The 23,974-nt window shown below is 44.5% G+C and overlaps 1 protein-coding gene across 1 annotated transcript in view; it reads right to left on the reverse strand.

Annotated features, from left to right (window-relative positions):
- Positions 1 to 551: 551 nt before the first annotated feature.
- The window catches only part of camk4 (calcium/calmodulin-dependent protein kinase IV), a 28,394-nt gene continuing 4,971 nt past the window's right edge, over positions 552 to 23,974 (reverse strand). The window contains exons 2-11 of the mRNA XM_029708699.1: positions 14,176 to 14,254; positions 14,004 to 14,066; positions 13,812 to 13,894; positions 13,623 to 13,695; positions 10,510 to 10,600; positions 10,162 to 10,236; positions 6,229 to 6,304; positions 5,453 to 5,579; positions 4,430 to 4,582; positions 552 to 2,167 (exon numbers count right to left, since the gene is read on the reverse strand). Of these exons, the coding sequence (XP_029564559.1) occupies positions 2,003 to 2,167; positions 4,430 to 4,582; positions 5,453 to 5,579; positions 6,229 to 6,304; positions 10,162 to 10,236; positions 10,510 to 10,600; positions 13,623 to 13,695; positions 13,812 to 13,894; positions 14,004 to 14,066; positions 14,176 to 14,254 (985 nt within the window). The 3' untranslated portion in view covers positions 552 to 2,002. The remainder of the gene's footprint in view (positions 2,168 to 4,429; positions 4,583 to 5,452; positions 5,580 to 6,228; positions 6,305 to 10,161; positions 10,237 to 10,509; positions 10,601 to 13,622; positions 13,696 to 13,811; positions 13,895 to 14,003; positions 14,067 to 14,175; positions 14,255 to 23,974) is intronic.

Below are 23,974 nucleotides of genomic sequence, written 5' to 3' on the forward strand. Positions count from 1 at the left end.
CAAGCTGCAGGATCCATGGATCATGCCCATCACTCTTTCTCCACATCGACCTGTTACACTGGTGGCAGCAGTGGGATGGCCTTTGGAGGAGCTTACCGGTTTGCATTTAGGGCTTGGTGCAAATGCAAGGACGTTTCGAGAGAGAGGGGTAATTCTGTAGCATGGCATAGCATAGCTATGTGAGAATACTACTGCCTCTGCCCTCGAGGTCAGGGCTTTCGTGGCGCAGGGAGTAGTGCTCTCACCTTTGCACCACAGGATCCATAGATCCCCCTTACAGCTCACTCTCTCTCCACATTTACCTGTTACATACATTATACTTACACAACCATAGACATTGGTCAGTATAGGTGCATCCTCCAGTACTGGGCGATGGAGACCCATACACCCCCCCCCCCCCCCGCCTAATTAATCTACAATGAATCGAAAACACTGGAAATGGTAGGTCAATAAAACAATATGTTAAGGATACTGCCATTATTCTTTACTTGATAAAAGTATTTGTTCAAAAAGTACATAAGCTGTCAGATATACAAAACCGCTCAAACGTATAACTTCATAAAGTTTTATTTTTCTTATCCTGCAGTCCATACCAAATCAATCCTAATGGTAACCATTTTAAGACAACACTGAATGATTAAATGTTCCCATGAGCATATAAAATGAATATCAAGTTGACGTCTTGGGGCCTTCAGAAGGCCTCTAATACTTCACTGTTTAACACAGATTACATCTGTCATGTGACGTAAGTCAACTATAGGGCGTTTTAACAGACACCCGCAGCAGTTCAATTCAACATTCCCACATGCAAAAGGACAACCCTTGTTGAATACATTTCATATATTATCCACAACATTCCTTTATACTGCAGGCAAAATCATGCTAAAATTCAATACACAGCCAACCTTTTTCTTTGTAGATAAACAAACATTCCACTACAAGGCATGTCAGTTAATGGATTAATGAGAGAGAAATATTCGCACCAAGAAAACAGCCTCTTCCATTGTATATGACAGAGGTGGGATATTATTGAATAAAGCAACAGACTCAACCAATTTTGGCACTGAATATCTACTCGTCCATTTCCGTGAAAATGATGTATTTGGCAATAAAAAAACTGGGGTGCACAACCATTTTGGTATACAAAAGAAAAAGTTCTTAATGGTAAAACTACTCTACACTTTTAAATATCGTCACTTTTGTCTACCAATAACAGCTAGTTTTCAGTTTTCCCCTCCCCACTCAGATCACTCCCAGACATTCCTAGCAAAATTCTTGCTTGAGAAATTGGTCTTTGCTAAGAAGCAATTTTTGTTTCTTTTGACCATTTTAATGGATATTGTTACCCTGAAATTATTTGATATTCTGATAAAAACGGGTGCATTGGACCTTTAACAAGATACTAAATATTTCTTACAAAAGGAGTGTAAAACACAGTTAATAAGATACAATAAGGCATTCTCCTTAGAAGTTGTAATAAAGGTTCAGTTTATGACCATCTGAAAAATGTGTCCAACCCGTTCTCCAAACAGATACTGTAGGCCTACACAACCACTTCTACAAATCAACCTAAATCAGTTCTCCCGTCTATATTATATTCTGCCACCAGAGCAGCATGATGATTACCATCGTTATGAATTCATTTATAAACCGGCAAATTAATACTGTGAACACTTGGATGTCATTTTGCAGTTATGACATGGTATAATGGAATAGATAAACCATCCAGTGAAGTTACTTGTTGTGTGAGTTAAGAAATGGGCATGCGCAGTCGTAAACTCTGATTTCACGTGTACTTAAAATACTTGTGGCATGTTGTTGCAATGTGCTGAGTCAGCATGGTTGTACATCATTTAATAAAATCAGTCACATGCAATAAAGCCAGGCGGAGTATCTCCAGTATAGGTGAGACCATATATGGTTCCTCTCAGAAACGTCACAGTCCAACAGGAGGGTAGAATGGCTTCACAGGGTGACATGCAACAACAGAGGAGATCCACAGTTAGGATCCTTCCTGGATCTGTGACTGATCGTTCCGTGGCTGCTCCTCTTGTGCCCCTTCCTGATTGGTGGCGCTGTTGCAGTTGCTGTTCTTGCTGTTGTCAGCGTGGCTGTGACTGCCAGCGCTGCCCAATCGTGATGAGGCCACCACGGCCTTTACTGCAGCCTGTCAACAAACACATCATTCATCGACATAGTTTAGGATTAATGTGCAGGCCCACTCTGACTATGCAGATAAATCAACAAATTATAGCAATCATTTACACTGAGTATACAAAACATTAAGAACTATTTCCATGACATAGACTGATGAGGTGAATCCAGGTGAAAGTTATGATCCCTTATTGATGTCACTTGTTAAATCCACTTCAATCAGTGTAGATGAAGGGGAGGAGAGGTTAAAGAAGGATTTTTAAGCCTTGACGCAATTGAGACATGAATTGTGTATGTGCCATTCAGAGGGTGAATGGGCAAGACAAAAGATGTAAGTGCATTTGCACGGGGTATGGTAGTAGGTGCCAGGAGCACCGGTTTGTGTCAAGTACTGCGGCGCTGCTGGGTTTTTCACACTCAACCGTTTCCCGTGTGTATCAAGAATGGTCCACCACCCAAAGGACATCCAGCCAACTTGACACAACTGGAGTCAACATGGGCCAGCATCCCTGTGGAACGTTTCTGACACCTTGTAAAGTGCATGCCCCGACAAATTGAGGCTGTTTTGAACGCAAAAAGGGGGGTGCAACTCAATATTAGGAAGGTGTTCCTAATGTCTGGTATATTCAGTATATGTTTGTATCTGCTTGCATTCCAAATATACAGTCGAAGTCGGAAGACACCTTAGCCAAATACATTTAAACTCAGTTTTTCACAATTCCTGACATTTAATCCTAGTAAAAATGCCCTGTCTTAGGTCAGTTAGGATCACCACTTTTTAAGAATGCGAAATGTCAGAATAATAGTAGAAAGAATGATTTATTTCAGCTTTTATTTCTTTCATCACATTCCCAGTGGGTCAGAAGTTTACATACACTACACTCAATTAGTATTTGCCTTTAAATTGTTTAACTTGTGTCAAACGTTTCAGGTAGCCTTCCACAAGCTTCCCACAATAAGTTGGGTGAATTTTGGCCCATTCCTCCTGACAGAGCTGGTGTAACTGAGTCAGGTTTGCAGGCCTCCTTGCTTGCACAAACTTTTTCAGTTCTGCCCACAGATTTTCTATAGGATTGCGGTCAGGGCTTTGTGATGGCCACTCCAATACCTTGAACGTTGTTGTCCTTAAGCCATTTTGCCACAACTTTGGAAGTATGCTTGGGGTCATTGTCCATTTGGAAGACCCATTTGCGACCAAGCTTTAACTTCCTGACTGATGTTGTGAGATGTTTCTTCAATATATCCACATAACTTTCCTGCCTCATGATGCCATCTATTTTGTGAAGTACACCAGTCCCTCCTGCAGCAAAGCACCCCCACAACATGATGCTGCCACCCCCGTGCTTCAAGGTTGGGATGGTGTTCTTCGGCTTGCAAGCCTCCCCCTTTTTCCTCCAAACATAACCATGGTCATTATAGACAAACAGTTCTATTTTTGTTTCATCAGACCAGAGGACATTTCTCCAAAAAGTACGATCTTTGTCCCCATGTGCAGTTGCAAACCGTAGTCTAGCGTTTTTATGCGGTTTTGTACCTGTTTCCTCCAGCATCTTCACAAGGTCCTTTGCTGTTGTTCTGGGATTGATTTGCACTTTTTGCACCAAAGTACATTTATCTCTAGGAGACAGAATGCGTCTCCTTCCTGAGGGGTATGACGGCTGCGTGGTCCCATGGTGTTTATACTTGCGTACTATTGTTTGTACAGATGAAAGTGGTACCTTCAGGCGTTTGGAAATTGCTCCCAAGGTTGAACCAGACTTGTGGAAGTCTATAAGTTTTTTTCTGAGGTCTTGGTTGATTTATTTTGATTATCCCATGATGTCAAGCAAAGAGGCACTGCAATTAGCCTATAAGAAGCTTCTAAAGCCATGACATCATTTTCTGGAATTTTCCAAGCGGTTTAAAGGCACAGTCAACTTAGTGATATAAACTTCTGACCCACTGGAATTGTGATACAGTGAATTATAAATGAAATAATCTGTCTGTAAACAATTGTTGGGAAAATTACTTGTGTCATGCACAAAGTAGATGTCCTAACCAACTTGCCAAAACTGTAGTTTGTTAACAAGACATTTGTGGAGTGGTTGAAAAATTAGTTTTAATGACTCCAACCTAAGTGTATGTAAACTTCAACTGTATTCAATCAAAGGATATTGACACAAGCACACAATCATTACTTTAAAATGGCGAGACATCAATAAATTATACATGGTACTACTTGCTACTCAACTACTGTACAAAAAAAACGACTGAGAGAATTTGTTTTTGTATCTACCTTGAGTTTTCGGCGTGCATTGAACTCCTGCAGTTTCTTCTGAGCAGTGTCCATATGGGCTGAGTTAACTGCCTTCCCAGTCACCCAGGGGTGCTGCAGTGCTTGCAAGGTCGTTAGCCGCTTCTTTGGATCCTGGACAATCAGCTTTCTCACCTACAGGACAGCAGCACATACAGTAGCATATGGTTAGTAACTGGGTCACTGAGACCGAGTCTGAATTCATTATTTGCTTGGATGCTGTTTATGCAGTTTTTTTTGTCCCCATAACAAGTCGGCCCAGTTCATAATTTGGAGATAAAATACAGAAATACAGTAGGAGATGGATGTAGTCTAGTTACCCTCCTTTTTTATCTTATTTTATAAATCAGACACACCTACATGGACACACTCCCACTGACCCTTCAGCTGGGAAACAGTTCACCTGACCCAATGCTACAATGCAGCATGCAACCATATGCCTAACCAAAAGCAGAGGTGCATAAAGATGGCGGTCCATGCACTTACAACAAATTCCTTGTTTTGCTAAGTTCACCTTATTGTACATTGCTCTCTGTTATTCTATTTTTTATGTATGGTCATTAGCAGAGTATAAATTATCCCAATTTCATCTCCAAGACGGCGGCAATTTCAATAACCGAAAAAAGTAGGATTGTGCTGATTTATTGGCACATTGAACCATATCGCGTTCCGTAGTTTTAAAAACTCAGTGTCGATAGTGCTAAAACAATGACGTCATTTCGGAATTCTGCCATCTTTATGCACGTTCGCCATTGTTTAACCCATGGTCTAACCGATCGGATGCTAAAGTGCAGGCATATTAGTCTGGAAGTACAGCACACTATGGTTTTTCAGAAGCCAAGCCAGTAGTCGACAGGACAAGAAGAGAACCCTCATGCTGGTTAGGTTTGCGTTCTCCACCAATTACTGATTTATCAATTAGGTCTAAGTACCAGGGGAAAATGTCAACCCGGCAGCGGATCTGTGGTAACCTCTGGACCCCTGGTAACAATAAATAGAACTCACCAGATCCTTGGCATTGAGGGACACATTGTCCCACCAGGGGGAGACAAACTCATATTCACAGTTGAGGATCCTCTTAAACATGTACTGGTCCCCTCTATCATCGAAGAACGGTTCAAAGCCACACAGCCTGTCAGAGGGAGGATGAAAAATGAGGTATACATCAACCACAGACAGCTCCTGTCTATTGATTCACTGGCTGGCACAGTCTGACAGGCTCTGACAGCCGCAGGGGCCTGAGCTACAACTCTATTGGAGATGCAATCCTCCTCTCACTAAGGTTTGCCTTTAAATGTTGGACAAAATAATAAGAAACTCACACACTCTCTTTTTCTCTCAGATTGACGTGCCTTCAAAATATGTTATTTTTTACAGTTTAATATTAATTAACTAGTAGTCTGTATACCACTGTGCTTCTTCTGAATGCTGTTGCTTGCAGTTGCACTACCATTTCCCTGCTTGCTGTATAATGGGGAACTCACACCCACATACTATGTATACCAATCAGGATGTGAGGAGATAAAAAAAACACTCAACTGCTCTTAAACATGAATGCACCAACACCCTTGATCCAGAAACCAAAATGGCCTAACAATGCAATTAAAAAAGGTCTGTACTTCCTCTTATCAAATAAAGAACACAAGTTGTTGATGCATTTTGTTGTTGTTTGTTTTCTGCTAACAAAAGAACAAAACTGTTCGGTGTCAAAATGAACTGATGTATTTTCAATGACGTGACTCAGGGTTCCAGTACACTTTTGAGGGGCTGGTGTCACTTACAAGATGTACGTGATAACGCCCACCGACCACATGTCAACCTCAGGTCCATAAGCACATCCTCGCAGGATCTCTGGGGCTGGAGGAAGGCAGAGAGGGAGGGAAGGATAGAGAGGGAGGGAGGGATAGAGAGGGAGGGAGGGATAGAGAGGGAGGGAAGGATAGAGAGGGAGGGAGGGAGGGATAGAGAGGGAGGGAAGGATAGAGAGGGAGGGAGGGATAGAGAGGGAGGGAAGGATAGAGAGGGAGGGAGGGAGGGATAGAGAGGGAGGGAAGGATAGAGAGGGAGGGAGGGATAGAGAGGGAGGGAAGGATAGAGAGGGAGGGAAGGATAGAGAGGGAGGGAAGGATAGAGAGGGAGGGAAGGATAGAGAGGGAGGGAGGATAGAGAGGGAGGGAAGGATAGAGAGGGAGGGAAGGATAGAGAGGGAGGGAAGGATAGAGAGGGAGGGAAGGATAGAGAGGGAGGGAGGGATAGAGAGGGAGGGAGGGAGGGATAGAGAGGGAGGGAAGGATAGAGAGGGAGGGAGGGATAGAGAGGGAGGGAGGGATAGAGAGGGAGGGAAGGATAGAGAGGGAGGGAGGGATAGAGAGGGAGGGAGGGATAGAGAGGGAGGGAAGGATAGAGAGGGAGGGAGGGATAGAGAGGGAGGGAGGGATAGAGAGGGAGGGAAGGATAGAGAGGGAGGGAGGGATAGAGAGGGAGGGAGGGATAGAGAGGGAGGGAGGGATAGAGAGGGAGGGAGGGATAGAGAGGGAGGGAAGGATAGAGGAGGGAGGAGGGATAGAGAGGGAGGGAAGGATAAAGAGGGAGGGAGGGATAGAGAGGGAGGAGGGATAGAGAGGGAGGGAGGGATAGAGAGGGAGGGAAGGATAGAGAGGGAGGGAGGGATAGAGAGGGAGGGAAGGATAAAGAGGGAGGGAGGGATAGAGAGGGAGGGAAGGATAGAGAGGGAGGGAGGGATAGAGAGGGAGGGAGGGATAGAGAGGGAGGGAGGGATAGAGAGGGAGGGATAGAGAGGGAGGGAAGGATAGAGAGGGAGGGAAGGATAGAGAGGGAGGGAAGGATAGAGAGGGAGGGAGGGATAGAGAGGGAGGGAAGGATAGAGAGGGAGGGAAGGATAGAGAGGGAGGGAGGGATAGAGAGGGAGGGAGGGATAGAGAGGGAGGGAGGGATAGAGAGGGAGGGAGGGATAGAGAGGAGGGATAGAGAGGGAGGAAGGATAGAGAGGGAGGGAGGGCTAGAGAGGGAGGGAAGGATAGAGAGGGAGGGAAGGATAGAGAGGGAAGGGGGGAGGAGGGAAGGATAGAGAGGGAAGGGGGGAGGGAAGGATAGAGAGGGAGGGAAGGATAGAGAGGGAGGAGGGAGGGGATAGAGAGGGAGGGAGGGATAGAGAGGGAGGGAAGGATAGAGAGGGAGGGAAGGATAGAGAGGGAGGGAGGGAAGGATAGAGAGGGAGGGAGGATAGAGAGGAGGGAAGGATAGAGAGGGAGGGAGGGATAGAGAGGGAGGGAGGGATAGAGAGGGAGGAAGGATAGAGAGGGAGGGAAGGATAGAGAGGGAAGGGGGGAGGAGGGAAGGATAGAGAGGGGAGGGAGGGAGGGAAGGATAGAGAGGGAGGGAGGGATAGAGAGGGAGGGAGGATAGAGAGGGGAGGGAGGGAGGGATAGAGAGGGGAGGGAAGGATAGAGAGGGAAGGGGGGATAGAGAGGGAGGGAAGGATAGAGAGGGAGGGAGGGGATAGAGAGGGAAGGGGGGAGGAGGGAAGGATAGAGAGGGAAGGGGGGAGGGAGGGATAGAGAGGGAGGGAAGGATAGAGAGGAGGGAGGGATAGAGAGGGAGGGAAGGATAGAGAGGGAGGGAAGGATAGAGAGGGAAGGGGGGAGGGAAGGATAGAGAGGGAAGGGGGGAGGGAAGGATAGAGGGGAGGGAGGGATAGAGAGGGAGGGAGGGATAGAGAGGGAGGGAAGGATAGAGAGGGGAGGGAGGGCTAGAGAGGGAGGGTAAGGATAGAGAGGGAGGGAGGGATAGAGTGGAGGGAGGGATAGAGAGGGAGGGAGGGATAGAGAGGGAGGGAGGGATAGAGAGGGAGGGATTGGATAGAGAGGGAGGGAAGGATAGAGAGGGAGGGAGGGATTAGAGAGGGATGGAGGGATAGAGAGGGAGGGAGGATAGAGAGGGAGGAGAAGGATAGAGCGGGAGGGAGGGATAGAGAGGAGGGAGGATAGAGAGGGAGGGAAGGATAGAGAGGGAGGGAAGGATAGAGAGGGAGGGGGGAGGAGGGAAGGATAGAGAGGGAGGGAGGGCGGGATAGATAGGATAGAGAGGGAGGGAGGCAGGGATAGAGAGGGAGGGAAGGATAGAGTAGGGAGGGAGGGATAGAGAGGGAGGGAGGATAGAGAGGGAGGGAAGGATAGAGAGGAGGAGGGAGGGCATAGAGAGGGAGGGAAGGATAGAGAGGGAGGGAGGGATAGAGAGGGAGGGAGGATAGAGAGGGAGGGAAGGATAGAGAGGGAGGGAGGGAGATAGGAGGGAGGGAGGGAAGGATAGAGAGGGAGGGAAGGATAGAGAGGGAAGGGGGGAGGGAGGGAAGGATAGAGAGGGAAGGGGGGATAGAGATGGGAGGGAAGGATAGAGAGGGAGGGAAGGATAGAGAGGGAAGGGGGGGGGGAAGGATAGAGAGGGAGGGAGGGATAGAGAGGGAGGGAGGGGATAGAGAGGGAGGGAAGGAAGGATAGAGGGAAGGGAGGGAGGATAGAGAGGGAGGGAAGGATAGAGAGGGAGGGAGGGATAGAGAGGGAGGGAAGGATAGAGAGGGAGGGAGGGATAGAGAGGGAGGGAAGGATAGAGAGGGAGGGAGGGATAGAGAGGGAGGGAAGGATAGAGAGGGAGGGAGGGAGGGATAGAGAGGGAGGGAGGGATAGAGAGGGAGGGAGGGCGGGATAGAGAGGGAGGGAGGGATAGAGAGGGAGGGAGGGATAGAGAGGGAGGGAGGGATAGAGAGGGAGGGAGGGAGGGATAGAGAGGGAGGGAGGGAAAAGAGAAGCGCAGGATGTGGGGGGATGAGAGGCAACACGTGGAGGGATAGAGAGGGAGGGAAGGATAGAGAGGGAGGGAGGGAAGGATAGAGAGGGAGGGAGGGATAGAGAGGGAGGGATAGAGAGGGAGGGAAGGATAGAGAGGGAGGGAGGGATAGAGAGGGAGGGAAGGATAGAGAGGGAGGGAGGGATAGAGAGGGAGGGAGGGATAGAGAGGGAGGGAAGGATAGAGAGGGAGGGAGGGAGGGATAGAGAGGGAGGGAGGGATAGAGAGGGAGGGAGGGATAGAGAGGGAGGGAAGGATAGAGAGGGAGGGAAGGATAGAGAGGGAGGGAGGGATAGAGAGGGAGGGAGGGATAGAGAGGGAGGGAGGGATAGAGAGGGAGGGAGGGATAGAGAGGGAGGGAGGGATAGAGAGGGAGGGAAGGATAGAGAGGGAGGGAGGGAGGGATAGAGAGGGAGGGAGGGATAGAGAGGGAGGGAGGGAGGGATAGAGAGGGAGGGAGGGAGGGATAGAGAGGGAGGGAGGGATAGAGAGGGAGGGAGGGATAGAGAGGGAGGGAGGGAGGGATAGAGAGGGAGGGAGGGAAAAGAGAAGCGCAGGATGTGGGGGGATGAGAGGCAACACGTGGAGGAGGGAGAGAAACAGAGATGAAAAACAGAGTAAGGAATTCTTACTCTACTAATTTATCCAAGGAAGAACGTACCATATAGTATGTGGATAAATATTACAATATACAGTGCAAACTATCCTCAGGGTACTTATCTCTGCTCAAAACTTGTCAGGTAAAGCATGCATGACCAAAACAACAACAATCTGCTACGTCTGAAATGGCACTGTCTATTATTCTGTTCCAAGTGAACTAAATAGCATCACAGTAATGGGTTACAACTCACCACAGTATCCTGGTGTACCACAAACTGTCTTCATTGTGACCTGATCGTCGATGATCTTTGACAGTCCAAAATCAGCTGCAAAATGAAAGAGAGCTACATTAGAGATCCTGCCTCTTTCTGGAAGTTCTCATTGTCTGGTATCGTAATAAAACAGTAGAATAGAATAAAATAGAATAGGACACCGGTACAATAGAATGGAAAACAAAAGAATAGGATGGAATCGTTGGCATTGATCCCCCAATTATCTCAGTTCTGTATGTGATAGCACAGCAGAGTCTGTTCAGGCTCAGTGGATGTTCTTTGGGATAATCGTAGTGAATCCCACAGTGTATTGACTTACGCACCCACCTATTTTGAGGGGAGCATCTGGTGCTGAGGTGGCATATAGGAGGTTCTCGGGTTTCAGGTCTCGGTGCACCACGCCGTTCTCATGCAGGTACTGCCCAAAGACACAAGACAACAGCATAACTGACTGACTCCTATACACATATAGTGTTATTGATCTGTCTGGTGGTGAGTATGGAGCTGGACTGTTAGGGATTTTGGGGGCGGCATCTACCCCCACAATTCATTTACTACGCAAAACCGTAACATTCCTGCATTATAGTGCACTGTTAAAAATGTAGAAACAAAATGCAAAGTTCAACTATTTTTCGCGTCCTCTTTCTTATCGTTGCCAATACAGTGTATTACACTGTAAAACAATATGCTATGATACTGTGTATTACACTGTAAAACAATATGCTATGATACTGTGTATTACACTGTAAAACAATATGCTATGATACTGTGTATTACACTGTAAAACAATATGCTATGATACGGTGTATTACACTGTAAAACAATATGCTATGATACTGTGTATTACACTGTAAAACAATATGCTATGATACTGTGTATTACACTGTAAAACAACATGCTATGATACTGTGTATTACACTGTAAAACAATATGCTATGATACTGTGTATTACACTGTAAAACAATATGCTATGATACTGTGTATTACACTGTAAAACAATATGCTATGATACTGTGTATTACACTGTAAAACAATATGCTATGATACTGTGTATTACACTGTAAAACAATATGCTATGATACTGTGTATTACACTGTAAAACAACATGCTATGATACTGTGTATTACACTGTAAAACAATATGCTATGATACTGTGTATTACACTGTAAAACAATATGCTATGATACTGTGTATTACACTGTAAAACAATATGCTATGATTCTGTGTACTGGATGTAAGCATGTTTTAAACTGTTTTGGGGTTCAGCGAGGACTTTCACCTGTGTTACCACAGTAACTCATCAAACAAGGCCGCGTGGGCCATAGAATTCTGCACAGCTACAGAAAACAGCAGCACAAGGCAGCTTCCTTGATAACGCTGGTCATTGGAAAGACAAAGTTGGGATTTGAGTGAGGGAAAGCAATGTGTTCTCAGACTTTGTAGTGTCATGGATATAGACCTACTCTGACAAGTCTATGGCTCACTGTCTTGATAATGGTACCTGTTTGTAAAGCAACCTATTGTATAACTTCATATCATCTGCACCCTGTGGGTGGGTGGGTGTATATCCAAACCCCTAGTTTCTTGTGTAAACTCTTAACATCAAGCTGTTGAAGAAAACCACATTCCATTCCACTGGCACTGACATTAAATTTATACGCATCAAGGTTCGCACTGAAGGAGCTACACTTATTATGCAACAAAACAAACATATTTTCTGCTTGGGAATGACTGAGTTGAATAGATGTTGTTCACAGTGAACGAAGGCATCATTTTCTCCCCACACTATGTATTGTGACCCCCGCCCGGTGTGATCTCTCTATGATGTCAGAGGGGAATTCTCCTCTCCTCTCATCCGATACGTGGAGTGTGGGAGGGATGAAAGGAGGGAAGAAGAGAAGGAGGTGAGGAGCGAAGACAGTAGCCCCCACCACACACACCAAACACACACACCGCACACATCCCAGGCCTCGCACGGATGCACCACAACAAAAAGCTATTCGTATAGCACTGTAACCCAGCGACACAGCTGTGTATTCTCATTGACTGTGGTGCTCTTTTGCCAGAGAAAGTAAAGTAGGGCCCACCTGTGAGGTGGTCTAGCCGATGTATTTGGCCAATGAGGAAAATATTATTCTGAGATGCATAGGCTCTCAAAGGTAAAATATCAATATCAAGAACATTATATCACGTCCTGACCAGTAAAGAGGTTATTTGTTATTGTAGTTTGGTCAGGATGTGGCAGGGGGTGTTTCTTTTATGTGTTTCGGGTTTGTGGTTAATGTTCTATGTTAGTATATTTCTATGTTCGTTCTAGTCTTTCTATTTCTATGTGTAGTTTATTGGGTTGACCTTCAATTGGAGGCAGCTGTTCCTCGTTGCCTCTAATTGAAGGTCCTATTTAGTAGGGGTGTTTTTTCATGGGTTTTTGTGGGTAGTTGTTCCGTGTGTAGCTGTATGTCTCACAGGACTGTTTTCTCGTCGTTGTTTTGATTAAGTTTAGTTTTTTCTTCATAATAAAGAAGATGAGTTCACACATTCCCGCTGCGCCTTGGTCCAATCTTTCTACGATGAACGTGACACATTAGCCTAACACCCTCTTTTGACATAGTAAAAAAAGTCATGAAGAATCTCTGGATTCTCCGTTATCACAGCATAACGTGTCCAAAATAATCAACACATTGTGATGCTAAGATAACACCAAATGAGTTGCCTATAATGAAGGAATCTGTCACAAACAGAGTGGGGACTTAAGTGTAGATGTGTCAGTGAGATTGGCGGGAAATGAGGGTACCGCAATGCTCCACTGGGACGTTAGCAAGATATCCAGAAGGAGTTCATCATGTAACACAGACTGCAGAAGCTCTGCTGCTGTCTTTCAAGTGAACGTGCACAATGTAAATAAATCACTCCAAATCAACACGGAATAAACACTTTCTCAGCACTTGCTCAACAACAAAAGGAAACTTTAAGAAACTGACTAAAACACCTAGTCCTAGGCTGGTTTCGATGTGTTAAAAATTCCCTGTCTGTCTTACTATTTCATCTCCTTGGCAACATCAATTTGTTGCTAACTGAGGATCATGGAAGGAGATCTCTTACAAGACACTAACAAGTTAATGCCGTATGACATATGGCTCGGTCCATGTGGATAAGATGTCAAAGATAGCTCAGTGAGAGACGTTCGCTTGGTTATGCGATAGCTCAATGAAGTGAACTTAAACCGTGTCCACTGTTGATCCAACAGCGCTGGTTCAAATGACAGTGAATTTGGGATTTGATTACGGAAAAAGCTTTCTATTTCCCTTTTGTCCTTTATAATGTATAGATAAGGAGACAGGCGGGAGTGAATGTGTGATGGTTTTACAGTATGTCAAGAGTTTGCTAGACATTTGTTGGCCTACTTTTTGACACGTGTCAGAGGAAGGAAGTCAACTCACTGCAACGGCTTCTAGTACTTGTTTGACAGCATCAGCAGCATCCCGTTCAGTGTAGAAGCCCTTTTCCACAACCCTGAGAAAATAACATGTGTTGTGATTGTTGTAACAGAGGAATGGTACAGAGAGTGTGTGTGCGTGTGTGTGTTTTGTGTGTGTGTGTGTGTGTGACCATTAGGGCAGTTAACTAACCTATCAAATAGCTCTCCTCCAGTCACAAGCTCTAAGACCAGACTGATCTCTGACGGGGTCTCAAATATCTCTTTTAGTTTGATCTGGAAGAAGTAAAACAAAACAAACACGAATTCCGCATGAATAACAAAAAAAAAAAAAAATTGTTAATTCTATGCAAGGGCAGCCCAATAAGTGCTGGAGAACACTCACAATGTTTGGGTGAGAGAGTCGAAGTAGAACACCTATCTCTGTCCTTACTATCTTCTTGTCCACCTGCAGAAACAAAACATAACTGGGTGAAGGAAGGACACTTAGCGTGTTGTAATCTCTGGGTAAAATGACTACACTAAGACTCTACGGCGAATATACAGCGAGAACTTACTGTCTTCTTCAGCGTTTTCACCGCAAACGGCTTCTGTGTTCCCTTCTGTCGACATCTGCACACCACGGACGTCGCTCCCCTAAATGCAGAGGGAATACACAGTTAAGATACAAGAGCAACTGTCAAGTGGGTACAGTGCCTAGAGTGTTTGTCTGAAGCGTCAGTTGGCAATTCTCCCAAAGAAACTCAATGCTGTATTTTCTCTGTACTGACGCGTTCAAATCTGAGTGCTAGGTAGACAAATTGCACCACAATCCCATAGGCCTATAAATTATTACAGTAGTAGGCAAACATGGCGATCAGGCCTATATTCCTTCAGGATTTAAGCAACACCTATGTAAGAATGCTGTTCATTGACTACAGCTCAGCCAGCGTTCAACACCATAGTGCCCACGAAGCTCATCACTAAACTAAGGACCCTGGGACTAAACACCTCCCTCTGCAACTGGATCCTGGACTTCCTGATGGGACGCCCCCAGGTGGTAAGGGTAGGCAACAACACGTCTGCCACACTGATTCTCAACACCGGGGCCCCTCAGGGATGTGTACTTAGTCCCCTCCTGTACTCCCTGTTCACCCACGACTGTGTGGCCAAACACGAATACAACACCATCATTAAGTTTTACTTTAGTTTATTTGGTAAATATTTTCATAACTCTTCTTGAACTGCACCGTTGGTTAAGGACTTGTAAGTAAGCATTTCACGGTAAGGTCTACACTTGTTGTATTCGGCGCATGTGACAAATAAAGTTTGATTTGATTCGATTTCTACATTGTCATGTGTTCAGCAGTTCGGTCACCTTGGCCACTGGCTCGGGGTCAGTAATTATGTTTCCTTTGTAATTAAAAGCCCTGGGCTTGTCAGAGTAGGAGTGCGGAATACGGTTATATGGACAGGGGAGGATGATTCTAGATAAGGGCCCTGAGCTACAAAGCCAACTAAAGATCTACTTTGTATTTATTCAAACATAAGTAGTACTGTTAGTTCTGAATAGAGCTCCACTTTGCATATGACATCTTTTACAGGTACAACATGACCCTGCTGTTGTCAGAGGAGTTGACATGACATTTTAAAGAGAAGATTGCTATAATGGCTTCAAGAAAGCAAGAGGGATACATACTGTGCTGCCTGCAGTATATAGAAAGGTAGGCTATTGGAGCGCCTCCAATGTGCAAATAAATCAAATTTGGTAGCACAGCTTACAAATTAGTGGGGAGAGGGAAGAGGCAGAGAGGGAGAGAGAGAGAAAGAGAGAGAGAAAGAGAGAGAGAGAAAGAGAGAGAGAGAAGCTGCTTCTGTGTTCAGAAGAAAGCACTTGGGCTCTCATTAGGTGTCCAGACCTCGATACTCACCATTACACCAGAAATACAGAACAGATTTTCTTTCTTCCCTCTCCCTCTCTCCCTTTCTTTCTCTTACTCCTACACACATCCTCTCTGCCTCTCTCCCTCTACCACACATTCTCTCTCTTTCCCTGCCTCTCACCCAAACCTCCTCTCTCTCTTCTCATCTCCCACATTCTTTCTCTCTCTCTCTCTCTCTCTCCCTCTCTCCCTCTCTCCCTCCCTGCCTCCTGTGGGAAATACCCTCACGGCAGGTCCATGTGAGCAGACATAAGGCAGGCATGACAGCCAGCTCACAGCTTCAATCCAACCACAACAACAGCCAAGAGTCTTAGGAGGGAGAATTCATGTGATAAACTAGACTTGGACTATACACTATTGTTGTGCAATGAAGCTCAGGGGCAAAGGCAAAGGCCTACCTAAGCATATAACACAAATCAAATAAACACTAATAACAAAATATCATTAAATTGTTATCAGGTTGACTAGATGACCTCATCCTAGCGTACCCTCCTCATTCCACTTTGGATCCCTCCCTGTAATTTCTACAATGCCTCATTTCATTAAATCATTAAATCTTAATGTCGTACAGAAAAGAGGGATCTATATTTATGAGTTTGCCCTGCTTTCTTCTCTGTGATGTATGAGAGCACATGTAATGACCACTTTCCTATCCGACGTCAAAATGGCCATTAATTGGCAGAGGAGTAAGAGTTTGAAATACACAGACAGGCCACGACACAACGAAGAACTGAACATGTTATATCAATACATAGTTAGGCCTATACTCTACTATGTGTCCTCCTTATGTAATTGTCTAACAAAATCTGTCTAAATATCTGAGCCAGTTCTTGAATAAACTACCAATTTATTCCATTCATTTATTTTAGTCCACGCATGTGTTAATCCACTTTATAAATCCACCTCCCAATTCAACTTCTCCCTGCATTGTTTCCGTCATCCTTATTCCATGATTTCACACTTTAATTATATAGCATTGTGTTGAGCCTCTCAACTCTTGGAGAGATAAGCGTTATTTCATTCTAAAGTCATTGTATACACAGCATATGAGTCAAGATGCTAGACCACTTAGCATTGGAGGCTGACACCCTGAGAATGAAGTCTGTTCTAGCACTAAGCTCTACAGGGACAGGCAAAAGAGATCTGCACATAAAGCTGTACAGAGATCTGCATATATCCAGACCCTGGTCTGTCCTGCACTCCAAAAGGGTTCTTCGGCTGTCCCTATAGGAGAATCCTTTTGGGTTCTATGTAGAACTCTCTGTGGAAATGGTTATACATGGAATCCAAAAATGGTTCTTCAAGGGGTTCCTCTATGGGGACAGCTGAGGAACCCTTTTAGTTTGTAGAGAGCACCTTTTTTTCTAAATGTGCACACACACACACACACACACACACACACACACACACACACACAAAGACACACAGACACACAGACGCACGGGGAAATTAGCTACTGCTATCATCAGATTCAGTTGTGGGATGATTTAATGAACAGATGGGCCTTCTACATCAAGCCCAGAGAGCTCCATCCCAGATCATCAGTGATGAATTCCACTAATTGACTAATGGATCATATTCATCATTCTGGAATGGTCATATCCATCCACAGCACCAAGACAAACACATCATTGATACTAAAACATTTAGTATCAATGAACAACACAAGCTCATATAGCTTTTCCCCATCATTTTGCAGCCAAATGCAACAATGCTTCAGGTGGGACAATATTGCTTTACGGAAGGAATTTTTTTAGGTAGGCTAAATTGTTTGAAATGTCCATGTTTGTCATACTCATTTACTGTTACAATTCCACTGTAATGGACTCAAATGTTTACTTAAAATGTATCTCAAACAAAAACAATTTATTTCAAAGTTTAACAAAATCACATTTACTGGAAGAACTGTGCAGAATTTCGGTAAAATCTTTTTATGCGCCATGTTTTCCAAAAACTCTGTTAAATATTTGAGATTCAATGATGTCTGCAGAAAGAATGGGGTTTCAGCGATGACATGACACATTGACTTTGAAAAAATCTATTTGTGTTATTGAACTACAGTAGGTGAAGTGGATTACACCAGGTAACGGAATTGCGGTAACGATTCTTATTTACAATGACGGCCTACCCCAGCCAAACCTGTGCGCCATCCTATGGGACTCCCAATCCCGGCCTGATGTGATATAGCCTGGATTCGAACCAGGGGCTGTAGTGACTGAGATGCAGTGCCTAGACCGCTGCGCCACTCGGGAGCAGCATGTGATACAGTAGAGTAGAGTTCAGTGCAGTACAGTACAGTACAGTGTACTCAACTCTAGTGTGCTCTACTGTGTACTGTACTGAACTCTACTTTTCTTTACTGCACTCTGTGCTGTACCATACTGTGCTGTCCAAACTTGTGAACCCAACTGTGGTCTGTGACTACTATGATTTCCATTGCAACCAATTCAATTGCAGAAATTCCGTTACCGATTTTTCAGAAATTCCGTTACCGATTTGGTAATGGAATTGAGTTTTAATCACCTAATAATTCATAAACAAATGTGATATCAGTAAAAACACGAACTAATTGTCAGGTCTACCTTTACTTGTTACTTGTTTTCATTATCCTCTCTCCTCATGAGGGAGAGAAATGTTTAAATATATTAAAGATATGTGGGTTGTTGGTTACGGAATTCCAAGGCACAAGGCAATGTTTCTTAAAAATACAGATGGCAGAAACATTTCACCAAAACTAAATATAAGTATTGATATTAGTTGGCAGCGGTCTTTACTTCAACATTATTGTGTTTTGCTGTATTTGTAATTGTCACGTCTTGACCAGTAATAGGGGTTATTTGTTATTATAGTTTGGTCAGGACGTGGCAGGGGGTGTTTGTTTCATGTGGTTTGGGCTATGTATTTAGGTAGAGGGGTATTTGTTTTATATGTGTGTGTGGGTGTGTGTATATGTATATGTGGGTGTGTGTGTATGTAGAGGGGTGTTGGATTTATGTGTTCCGGGGTTTTTGGTTTATGTTCTTGTTTTGTATTCTAGGGTTTCTATGTTGTGTATTTCTTTGTTGGCCTGGTGTGGCTCTCAATCAGGAACAGCTGTACATCGTTGTTTCTGATTGAGAGTCATACTTAGGGAGCCTGTTTTCCACCTGTCCCTTTGTGGGAGATAGTTTTTTGCATTGCTTTTGTGTAGCCTGCGAAACTGTCGTACTGTAGTTTATTGTTTTTCGTATTCACTTTACAAATAAAGTTATGATGAGCACGCAACCCGCTGCGCCTTGGTCTAATCCCTTTGACTATCGTGACAGTAATACCTTTTAAGACTTTCTGGTAGACGTTTTCTAAGACTTATTTTCCATCTGTTTGACCAGAAATCAAAGCCTTTGCTTATTTCAAATGTTATTTGGGCCTTTATTTTTTTTAAATGAATTCTTAGCTGTCATTTGACACCCAGTTAGACATGTTCTTATAAACTTCACGTTGGTATTCAAGGGTCCTTTTACATCTTAATTTAATTCTCTACAAAATTCTTAATATGCTGCAAATTAGATGAATAAAGATAACTGTCCATGGAGAGGATGACACAGATGAGGGTAATAATAATAAGCTGGATCTGCCCTCTGAATTGCACAATATGATTTTCCCCTGGAAACTACACTGACCTCATCCTCTTTAATAAGTAACAGGCAAAATCCAATCACGTGTAACATCTCCAGCATGAAGTGTGACAAATGTAGAACAATGTAGGATATTGACAAGCTTATTTCAGATGGTAAAGATGCCTATTTTTGCACATCTGAAGGTTGTCCTCAAATAACCGAGGTATCAGTGCCTGTCACGTGGCTTTACACAACATGGATGGAAATAACAAATTCACTTCAATTTAAAAACGACTGTCTTTTTCAATCACAGTACTTACAATAACCCTCAAGCTTTTCTAAACCAACGAAACAAGTCATCTGAGTGAAGGCATCTCTCTGCTGTTGCAGCTCAATGCTGCCTGCCTATATATTACACAAGCTGCTCTTGTTTCAGTTTTGTACTCACACAACATTATGTAATTCCAGAAGAGATGCTGCTGCTACTCTCAGGAGCAAGACAAGCTACAGTACTTCTCCAGCATGCCAGTGGCCATCAACGGTGATCATTTGCCCACTACAGTCAGGTCAAGACCCTGGTGTGGACGACGAGCACACAGATGAGCTTCCCTGAGATGGTTTTTGACAGTTTGTGCAGAAATTCTTTGGTTGTGCACAGTTTCATCAGCTGTCCTGGTGGCTGGTCTCAGACGATCCCGCAGGTAAAGTAGCCGGATGTGGAGGTCCTGGGCTGGCGTGGTTACACGGGGTCTGCAGTTGTGAGGTCGGTTGGACATGTCATGGAAATTCTACACAGGGACACTCAGTCAATCTTAAATGAATCATTCTTTATTATCAGCGTGCTGAAGAGGTTCCAACCAGCTAAATGCACCAAGATCAGGAGCTCTTCCGGGGCAGTCCCGTTAGTTCTCTTATATACAGACAAGTAACATTTGCATAATTTAGCTTATTCATCATTCATAATTAATTCATCATTAACAATTGCTTCATTCATGTGACCAACCAATACTGGGTCATGCTTGTGACATACCAATACCTCACGAGGCTTCTTCTCTCTAAGTTGAGACCTAGAAACTGTGATATCTTTAATTCTCAAAAGAAGGGTCTGGGCATACTGCAAATAGTAGATACAGATAGTGAGAATTCGTTCAGTCAGTCACTTGCATGAACACATACATTGGTTATTAGAAAATAACAAACATTTTCCATCACAGACGTGCTGCCAGATTCTCTAAAACGAGGTGGCTTATGGTAGAGAAATTAACATTCAATTCTCTGTCAACAGCTCTGGTGGACATTCCAGCAGTCAGCATGACAATTGCACGCTCCCTCAAAACTTGAGACATCTGTGGTATTGTGTTGTGTGACAAAACTGCACATTTTAGAGTGGCCTTTTATTGTTCCCAGCACAAGGTGCACCTGCGTAATGATCATGCTGTTTAATCAGCTTCTTGATATGCCACACCTGTCAGGTGGATGGTTTATCTTGGAAAAGGAGAAATGCTTACTAACAGGGATGTAAACAAATTTGTGCACAACATTCAAGACAAATAAGCTTTTTGTGTATATTGTGGAACATTTATAGGATCTTTTATTTCAACTCATGAAACATGGAACCAACACTTACATGTGGCGTTTATATTTTTACAGTATCTCCTACAGGCAACCCTGTAATTGAGTGGGCACGCACACTGTTAGCTAATTCCTGCCTTTTGCCATAGAAATAGCCTGCACAATCCTGTGGGAAAGACGCTGCTTACAAAGCACTCTACCTCAAGCAGGATTAGCAAAAGGCTGGAAAAGCTGCCATATACACTTTCAGGGTGTAGAATGAATGGCCCTGCACAAAAAGCCCCAGTAGGGACATTCAAATGTCCACCAGAGAGCTCTGAAAAAGGAACAATTCCTTTATTTTGGCACCAAGGCTCGAACACCCACCACAAAAAGTATATGGACACCTGCTCGTCGAACATCTCATGCCAAAATCATGGGCATTAATATGGAGTTGGTTCCCCATTTGCTGTTATAACAGTCTCCACTCTTCTGGGAAGGCTTTCCACTAGATGTGGGAACATTGCTGAGGGGACTTGCTTCCATTCAGCCACAAGAGCATTTGTGATGTCGGTCACTAATGTTGGGCGATTAGCCCTGGTTCACAGTCTGCGTTCCAATTCATCCCAAAGATGTTCGTCGGGGTTGAGGTCAGGGCTCTGTGCAGGCCAGTCAAGTTCTTCCACACCGATCTCGACAAACCCTTTCTGTACGGACCTTGCTTTGTGCATTGGGGCATTGTCATGTTGAAACATAAAATGGCCGTCTAGAATGTCATTGTATGCTGTAGTGTTAAGATTCCCCTCAACTGAAACAAAGGGGCCTAGCCCGAACCATGAAAAACAGCCCCAAATCATTATTCCTCCTCCACCAAACTTTACAGTTGGAACTATACATTCGGGCAGGTAGCGTTCTCCTGGCATCCACCAAACCCAGATTTGTCTGTCGGATTGCTAGAAGTGGGATTCATCACTCCAGAGAACGAGTTTCCACTGCTCCAGAGTCCAATGGTGGCGAGCTTTACACCACTCCAGCCGACACTCGGCTTTGCGCATGGTTTGCGGCTGCTCGTTCATGGAAACCCATGAAACTCGAAAGTTCTTATGCTGACGTTGCTTCCAGAGGCAGTTTGGAACTGAGTGAGTGTAGTGAGTGAGTGACGATTGGAAGGAGTAGGGGTGTCAAAACTTTTGACTGGTACTGTATTTCACCAGTAGGCCTAGTGAATGTACCGTTGATCCCTGTCATTTGGTTCTATACATTTCTGTTAATACATGTATTAATTACAGTAATTGATAGTTCTCATTCTCACAGTGGAAACATTGTTTGCATTGTTCACAATCTGCTACACTTGTGAGAAACAAGTTTTGGTTAATTTCATAACCATCCCCTGTCGTGGACGAATCAGAATTAGTTGGGTAACATAGATAATTAAGATGTTTTATTAGTATAATATGCTTATTTGAGGTACTTGTCATTAGAAAGTGTCCATTGGACTCTGGTGTCTTTTCAGTTGCATGTCTACCTTAGCTGGGGCTCAGACACTTGGGGCCCAGAGAGGGGAGAGGTCAGACTTGTCGTCATGGGAATGTGTCTTTACCTATTTCTCAAACCATGTGAAGGGATGGCGTGATTAATGGGGAACCAATGACTTGTCTCCACAATATCTGTGAGCAAGTCACTCCCTCCTTTTCTTTATTGTGGGGAGGATTATGGCAGTAAATGGACCCTTGTATGTCCTCTCTTAGATCTCACACTTATCCTGTGATAATATATGGCCTAGAGGCTCACTCCCTCCAGTGAGCCTGTCCAGGAGTGGGGTCAAGAGGGGGTTTGCTTGAGATGGGAGTATCTAGAGTTGACAATTGATATATGCCATTGGATGAAATAGTTCTGTTCAATACCGTACCAGGGAGGGACAGTTCTAAGGAGACCAGATATTGGGCTATACCATTAATCCTGTTGACATAGCAGTTACTGTCTGATGTGTTTTATTGATATCTGTCATACAAAACTTAACCTTTGTGAACTGTTACTAAGTATCTGTGGTTTGTCAATGTACGTTGAAGGGGCTGTATCGTTGCTATAAAAGATCCCTGTAGCAATTCTGTAATCACCTTCCTGGTTCATTCGAGAGAATGCATTAGTGGGGTCAAGAACTTTTGCAAAATTATCTTAAGTATTAAAGATGTAGTTTAACTCGGACTGGTGTGTTTGTAACTCCTCATTTGGTAATGCGGAAATTAGCCACCACACCCCCCCAGAAGAATGTTGGGAGTGCTCCATGTGAGCAATGAGCATGTGTCTGCTTACTCTATACTGATACTGTTGAGGGAACCCGCACGCCAGAGCCGGCATAGAAAAAGCCTAGCTGGCCTGCTTCACGCAAATGTAGGAAAGTGCCCATTTGACTCACCACGTCCACCACTAATAAGCTGAGCTTCTCAGTACGTTTTTCTTCACCTCAGACAGTAAACCAACAAAGTCAGTTTTTTTAACATCTATTGAGAATGATATTAGTTCCTCACAGTATTTGAAAAAAAAATTCAACACTCTCCCTGCCTCGATAATCATCAAGCCTCGGTGTGAAAGAGCAAAATAGCATGATCTGATGGTCCCATATATCCAGTGGAAACATCATAAAAAACTGCTGTCTGTCCCGAGCTCACTGGGCTGCATAAATCTGAGAGCCCGGAATAGGCTAGGTGATACAATGCTGCAAGTTCCCTAGGGACAGCTTCAGGCCGGACACAGTTGATTGATTTGTGTTACGCCTACTCCCGCTCCCCCTCCCTGGTGCTCGAGGGCGCCAGACTGCCCATTATTACACACACCTGTCACCATCGTTACGCGCACTAGCGCGTCTATGGACTCACCTGGACTCCATTACTTTGTTGATTGCGCCTCCTATATCTGTCTGTTCCTCGGTTTGATCCCCGTGTCAGCAAATTGTTGTTTTGTTTCCCCTGTCCAGATGCTGTCCTTGTTTGTTTCTTGTCGATTATTTATAAAAAATGTTCACTCCCTGTACTTGCTTCTCGGCTCCCGGCGTCTGTCCTCACAGAATGCTGACACCAATATTTGAAGCATCAGGGAGTTTTTTTGTTTTTGTTGGTGACGTAGGGTACGGGTGCCACTGCCGAAGGAACCGGGGGTGCCTCAGCTGGCTCGTCGGCCTTCCACGCCTTAGCTGACTCGAGAGGTTTTCTTGCCTCGGTTTGCTCGGCAGGCTCCCATCCCACGTCATGCCTCAGCCAGCTCGTCGGGCTCCCACGCCTCAGCCGGCT

The sequence above is a fragment of the Salmo trutta genome, chromosome 23 (genome assembly GCF_901001165.1).
Source record: "Salmo trutta chromosome 23, fSalTru1.1, whole genome shotgun sequence".
In the NCBI taxonomy this organism is placed as follows: domain Eukaryota; kingdom Metazoa; phylum Chordata; class Actinopteri; order Salmoniformes; family Salmonidae; genus Salmo; species Salmo trutta.